General features: G+C 56.5%; 1 protein-coding gene across 1 annotated transcript; it reads left to right on the forward strand.

The window, feature by feature from the left end:
* Window positions 1-1,228: 1,228 nt before the first annotated feature.
* Window positions 1,229-4,858, forward strand: SYNDIG1L (synapse differentiation inducing 1 like). The gene is made up of 3 exons (XM_059664885.1): window positions 1,229-2,067; window positions 2,775-2,915; window positions 3,074-4,858. Exons 1-3 carry the CDS (start codon window positions 1,651-1,653, stop codon window positions 3,230-3,232), a joined length of 717 nt encoding a protein of 238 aa, XP_059520868.1. The 5' UTR covers window positions 1,229-1,650; the 3' UTR covers window positions 3,233-4,858.
* Window positions 4,859-7,252: the final 2,394 nt, after the last annotated feature.

Genomic DNA, 7,252 nt, shown 5'->3' on the forward strand with positions numbered 1-7,252 from the left:
GGAAGTAGCCAGGCCACTGCATTCCTGAGCACCGGAGAGCAGTGACCTAAGCCCACCCCCTCCCAAGCCTGTGTGCCCATCTCTGCACGTGGACAAGCTCCTGCCACAGCTGCCCTCAGCCCAGGTGTTACTTGCAGCTGGTTAATGCACCAACAAAGCCCCCAGGCACATGGCAGCCCAATGTCTCCAGCACCATCTGTCCCCTTCCTGGATGAAGAGACGGACACTTGGGCCACATCCTGGTCTTTGTGCCCCTCCAGGAGCCTCTGTTAGAGAGGCCGCACCTCCCAGGGCTCAGAGCCTGAGGCATGGCAGCCTCTTCCTGCTGCTGTGCCTCCCGGCAGGCCACCACTCACCCTCCTCCCTCATAGCAGGCCAGCCAGGGAGTCCAGGCCCCCATGGCCACACTCTCAACACTTGGTCCCTCTTCTCCCTCCCTCTGTCCCTTTCCCCTGGGCATTGTTCCTGGAGCATGCTTTGTCTCCAGGTTTCCCAAGAACCAGCTTTCTAGACACTAGTCATTTCTCTTGGGGCAGAAGTAGAAATGGCCCTTGGCCAGACTTTGAATTCTTTTTTTTTTTTTTTAGTTTTCTAAAAATATTTTTATTGATTTTTAGAGAGAAAGGAAGGGAAGGATAGAGTGTAAGAGAGAAACATTGATTGATTGCCTCTTGCCCACACCCTGAACGGGGTCATCAAACCCACAACCTGGGTATGTGCCCTGACTGGGAATCGAATCCGCCGCCTTTTGGTTGGTGTACAGGACAACACTTCAACCAACTCAGCCACATCAGCCAGGGCTTGTCCTTTTTTCTTTATCTCCCCATTGAGTCCCAGTTGTCTTCAGTTGACCAGAAACCATGGCAAAGCCTCCTAGATGATGTACTAGCCAACCCAGCCCTCTCCAAGCCACTCTCCACACATAAACATTGAAAGGCTTCTGGATTCAAATCTCATCCTATCACACCTGCCAAGACCCGTGAAGGCATCTTAAACTCCAACAGGACTGCATGCCCCACACCCAGCTCACACCTCCCTCTGTACCCTGAACCACACCTGCCTTCTCCCAGGCTCTCAGACCTGCCATCTTTATCTGGCCTCTGCATGAAATGCGTTCCCCCTCCCCTCGCCTTGTCAACTTGTCCTCTTCCTTCAGATCTGTTTAAAAGCCTTCCCTGCACCTCTGTCCTCACACCCTCTGTGGTACTTCTTGGGGCAGCCGTCTTCTCTATCAGACTGTGAGCTCCGGGAAGAAAAAGTGTGCATCCCTCTTCCCCTCCTTCTTCCCACCTCTCTCACCATCATATCCCGGCATCTGTGTGTACAGCACCTGGCATAGAGCTGGTGCTCAATAAATGTGTGTTGAGTGGATACATGAACAAACCAATTCTATGAGCTAGATACAGCTGTTATCCCCAATTTGCAGACAAAGAAATGGAGAAGTTTCTGAAAAGTTGAGTAGCCAAGTCAAGGTCCCATCTCTGGTCAGTGGAAGAGGCAGGGTCTGACTGCAGAACCCGAGCTCTTAACCCTTCCAGTCCTGCATCGGGCGCCCTGGCCTCAGTGTCTGTCTGTCTTGTGCTCCCAGCAGGCTCTCTGAGGACTGCCCAGTTGGCCCAGATTCCCTTTCCTGGAGCTGCCCCCAAAACCATGGAGAGTCTGAGTGAGCTGCAGAACCCACTGCTGCCTCGGAGCCCCGCCCACCTCCACCGCCCCTACCCCTACCCCGAGGCCTCGCCCAGCTGGTCCTGCCAGGAGAAGCTCTACTCCTTCCTCCTAGGAGGTGCTGACCCTGCTCGCGCCCACCAGCTCCTGGACCCAGGGTCCCTGCAGCTGGCCGTGGAGGCCTGGTACCGGCCTACCTGCCTCCTGGGGAGGGACAAGGTCAAGGAGCCCAGGGCAGGCAGCTGTGAGACCAGCTTCACGGAGAGCAGGGAGCCCCAGGCTGGGCCCACAGAGTGGTCCACAGACCCTGGCCAAGCAGAAGAGGATGTCGCCATCCAGACTGTGTCCTATGGGGTTCAAGAGGAGCTGCAGGGACAGGACGACGACCAAGAGGAGGAGGAGGTGGGTACATGTATTTAAAACACAGATTCCCAGGCCCACAGCCAGGCATTGAGATTAATTAGGCCTGGCTTGGGGTCGCATCTCCCAGGGGCACTTCGACACAACTGCTACCCACACTTTGAGAAACACTAGCTTGGGTTGACTGTTTAATTTTTAAATAGCATTTATTGTTCCTGTTTTCTTAATCATATAAGTAATATACAGTTAATGCCAAAAACCACAGAAAGATAACATTATTGTAGTGGGTGATCTTCTAGTCATTTTTTATTCATGTTTTTATCCCATCCTAGTCCCCCAGAGAGATCTTGCAGTGCCTAGTTTTGTAACTTGATTTTTCTAAGCAACATATTTAGTGTTGCTCCACATAATGTAACCTTTTTACCAGGTGATTTTAAAAGGGTTACGTGGTATTCCATGGTAAGTATTCCATCACTTATTAAGTCAACCTCCTGATCGTTGGGCATTGTACGGGACAATTGTTTCCAATCTTTCACAATCACTACCCGGTGCCGAACATGCCTGTACATACATACTTACATTCTTTCCTTGTGATAAATCCCTAAAGATGGAATCCATGGGTCATTGTTAAGGGTTTTTGGTAGAGAGCACCGAGCCCAACCTAGACACTTCCATCGAAGCAGGGGAGAACCACTCATTGCCCCTGGGCGATCCTGGGCCTGGTCATGAACCCGACCCGTGTTTTGCAGAGTGACGCAACCTCAACAGAGAGTGAGAGTGAAGACAACTTCCTCACGCTGCCCCCTAGGGACCACCTGGGGCTCACCATCTTCTCCATGCTCTGCTGCTTCTGGCCACTGGGCATCGCCGCCTTCTACTTCTCCCAGGGGGTAAGAGCACGTGGGTCCAGGCCTTGGACTCTGGCCACCTTCCTCCACTGCAGGGCTTGGCAGAAGCCTATGCAGGAGGGGGGCAGGGGCCTGGTGGGCGGGGGCAGTTGGGCTGGGCATGGGGATGCCCTCTTTCATCAGCACATCTCTCTCCCTAGACCAGCAAGGCCATCTCCAAGGGGGACTTCCGCCTGGCGAGCACCACCTCCCGCAGGGCCCTCTTCCTGGCCACTCTCTCCATTGCCGTGGGGGCCGGTCTCTATGTGGCTGTGGTGGTGGCTCTGGCAGCTTACATGTCCCACAATGGCCATGGCTAGTGGCCGGTAGGGTCCAGCATCCTGACTCCCCTGCTCCGCCTGAGGGGGCAGCGGGGCTTGAGGTTGCAGACTCTCTGGAAAGCCCTGCCCCTGGAAACAAGTCGTGAGGTGGCTGGTGTGGGGACGCCTCCCGGGCCGCAGCCTGCAGGGCTCAACCGTCACTTCCTCGTGCCCAGTGCTCCTAGTGCCAGAGCAGGGCCAGGGGCGCCACTCTCCAGCCCAATCAGTGTTGGAAAGCAGGAGAGGGTAGCGCTGCCCATCACACCAACCAGGCAGGCCCCACCTCTGGCTTGATGCCAGCTTGGAGCTCAGCCCATTCTGCCCGCTCCCCAGAGGGTCTCTGCCCTCAGGCAGCCCACTACCCAACTCTGCCAACCTCTCCACAGAGAAAGAGCAGGAGGTGGCAGGCAGGGAAGGGATGCCTGGCGGACAGGAGACCTGACCCAGTCCTTTCAGCTCATAGGAGTCTCTACCCTGGGGACAGCCTGGCTTCCCCAGTTCCACCATCTGGCCTCCTGATGCCCAAACCCCAGCCAGCCAGGGGGGAGATACACGGAGACACGGGGGGCCCTTGCTCTTTCTGGCTCTGGGTGGTGCTTATCCCTCCTGAGGGCTGTGAGACACCATAGATTCCAGATGGGGGGTCCCAGGCATGTAAACTCTGCACCAAGACCAGGTTCTTGGAGCTCCTCTGTGCAGGAAGAAAAGCAGATGCGATGACAGGGGTCCTGAAATAATGCTGGACCACCGGGGGCTCCACACTCTGCCCCTGGTCCCTGCTCCCACCATCCTTTTCTGGGCTCCTCCTGGGGGGCCCCAAGAGGGCACCATCCCAGGTAAATGGAGAGAGTGCTAGCAGCAGCCCACCAGCCACTGAGCTCAGGGCCTTACATCCTATGGGAAACCAGCGAGGAGAAGCCCCACTGAGTATGTATAGTGAGTTCGATGAAGGAGTGACACAGGGCTGGCATGACTGAGCAGCCGGCAGAGATCAGGAAGGCTTCCTGGAGGAGGTGCCCCTCTAGAAGGATGAGGAGAATCTATCTAAGGGGTTTGCTTTCCCATCACCCTTAGTATTCATGGGCAGGGATGTTGCAGGACCCTCCCAAGGGGCGTTCCAAGCTGTTTGAATTATGCCAGGACCACGTGGGCTGGAACCAAATTGCAATCATTTCTGAGGGCTTCTCCAACTCAGAGAAGAAGGTTGGGCCTGTCTCTCAAAGACCAATGATGTTTTCCCACTTCTGAATGCTGGAGGTCAGCAGTGGGCCCCTGACCAGCCTTGTGCTTCTTTGCTGATGCCCCCACTCAGAGTTGCTCTCGCACCCCAGCAACTAGGGATCATCCAGAATTTGAGAGACATACAGGCAGGCAGGAAGGCAGCACACTGGAAGGCAAGCCTGTCCGGGCTCACGCCATCAGCCTCCTTGTGCATGATCTGGGGCCCTGGTCATTCCCAGGCCCCATCCAGAGCCTGGGACTGTGGATCCACCGCTGACCCAGCTTGTCCCACTGTCCACCCTCACCCCAGGTGTCACCCAGCCCTCCATTCCCTGCATCCCTTGAAGTCCCACAGGCCCAGGATCAGCAGTTTTAATGTCCCACATGGTGTATATTTATCCTTGTAATAAACATTTCTGTAACACCTGGTGCCTGCCTCCACGTTCGCCTGTGTCCCATCCTCCTTCACACCTACCTGCTGCCCCTGCCCCCAGCGGCCCGACTCCCGCCCTCTGTGGGGGAGGAATGGTCATGGTGTACGCTGGCCCCCGGGCCGGGCCGCCCCCTCTGGATTGAGTTTCAGTTGCTCACAGCAGCAATTTGCTTGAGAGCACTGAGACTGCCTTCCTCTCCTGTCCTCTTCCTCACTCCCCTGCTGTGCTGCCTGGGGTCATCTCCCAGTAAACTACCTGCAATTGAATCTTTGTCTCTGAGTCAGCCTCTGTGGGAACCCAAACCAAGACACATACACGCATGTACACATATATTAGCATAGATGTGCACACATGTGCACGTGCCTGCACCTATGCACATGCACGCTCATACATGCGGGCACAGGCGTGCAGCTGTGCACACACATGCACACACACACGGGGACACATGCACACATACCGTGTGCACACATTCAGTGCGTGCACTTTCAAGGGGTGAAGCAGACGTGGTGCCTGAGGAGTCTTCCCGGGCCTGCCCGCTCTGCAGTCATCACGTCACCAGCCTGGCTGGGTCCCGGAGTGGACAGGGGGCAGTGCCCACTCCAGTCCAGGCCCTGCTCGGGTGGGCAGGCTGCCTCACAGCCAGGACAATGCCCGCCTCCTTCCCACCCCTTCAGAGCAGGGCTCCAGGCCTCCAGAAAAGGGAGCAGCCAGGGATCGCCTATGTTCAACTTAGTCCTGCTACCTCCTCCTCTTCACCACCCCCTCGCCCCTCACCCCCAGCTGCAAATTCAGGCTCTGCAGGAGAAAATGGAACCAGAAACAAGCTTCGAGGGGCTTCTCTCCTGCCGCCCCTAGGAGGGCCCCTCCTGTTCAGTCCCTGCAACACGGCAGGGACCCCTCCCCTGTCACACTGAGGCCTACCTCTGGGCACGCCTGGGGCACTGGAGGCCTCCTGCCTCCCAGCTCTGCCTGTGCCTCACCGCCTGGGGCTCCTGGGAGGCACCAGGGCTTGCAGCTACCCCCCTGGAGGCTGGCTCCTCCAGCTGGCAGAGAAGCGGGGTGGGAGGGGGGTGGACGGGTCCCCCAGGTAAAGGTCCCCTTGATGAGTTGCAGTGCCAGCACATCTGTGCAAATATTACCAATTATTTTTCTCACTATAAACACCCAGCAGGAAGTCAGGAAAGCAACCAACCCAAACTGTTTAAAATAGAAACTGAAATTGCTGCACAGGGATGTCGGGGCAGCCGGCAGAGCAGGGGCTCTGCACCAGGACTCCCCACCAGCTGCCCTGGCACTGCACCTGCTCCGGCCCTGGCCGGTGTGGCGCGGTGGGTTGAGCGATGCCCCTGCACCAAGAGGTCACGGTTTGATTGGTTTGATTCCGGTCAGGGCACAGGTCCAGGTTTCGGGTTTGGTCCTGGTCCAGGGTGTGTAGGGGAGGCAACGGATGGATGTTTCTCTCTCACATCAATGTTTCTCCCTCTCCCTTCCTCCCTCTCTGAATCAACTAAAAAAAAAACAACATATTTTTTAAAAATTGCACCTTCTCTGGTTTCCCCAACTCTGCAACCCCACCTCAACCTTCTCCTTCACTGGCAAGGTGGAAAGAGAGGGAAATTGGAGAGCACATTTCCTGGGCTGGCCAGGCCTGAGCGCCACCCAGAGGATAGGAGCGGGGTGTGCAGAGGCAGGGGTAGGTGGCCAAGTTGTCAAGGATGAGAATCCTAAATGCTGCAGCAGGAAGGAGCCGGGGAGGCGACCTAGTCACAGTCACCCATGCCACAGATGGGACGACCGAGGCCCAGAGCGGTGGGGGAGTTGCCCAGTGGCACCCAGCGATTTATGAGCCAAGCCCAGGCTCTGCCTCCCTGGCCCTGGAGTGTCTGAGCGAGACTGGTGATGTCTCTGCCTGCCATGGAAACAGAAAACCCAGGGCAACAGCTGCGGCAGGGTGAACATTAACACACTCAGCCTGCCCTCCTTCAAAGGCTTCCCGCAGCCCCTCCCAGGGCCGACGCCTCAACCCTTCTATTTTGGTGGCATGGCAGGGGTGGGGCTGGAGGGTGGTCACCTTGCCTGCCCCACACTCACAGCAGCCCCCCCCACCACCACTGCTCTCACCTCCTCTCTGTGGCAGGGGCAGGCGCTGCTCTGTGAGGTGGAAGGCCCACAGAGGCACTCAGATGTTCTGAACAAAAATTAAAGTCCTCATGCAGCCCATCTGCATTTCCAAATTCTTTCAACCTACATCCCTTGAACTGCTTTTATCTCTCTCTCTCTCTCTCTCTCTCTCTCTCTCTCTCTCTCTCTCTCTCCCTGAGAGGGCTTCAAAGCCACCTCTGGCTTCATGAGGAAACACCAAAGA

The sequence above is a fragment of the Myotis daubentonii genome, chromosome 1 (genome assembly GCF_963259705.1).
Source record: "Myotis daubentonii chromosome 1, mMyoDau2.1, whole genome shotgun sequence".
Classification (NCBI taxonomy): Eukaryota; Metazoa; Chordata; class Mammalia; order Chiroptera; family Vespertilionidae; genus Myotis; species Myotis daubentonii.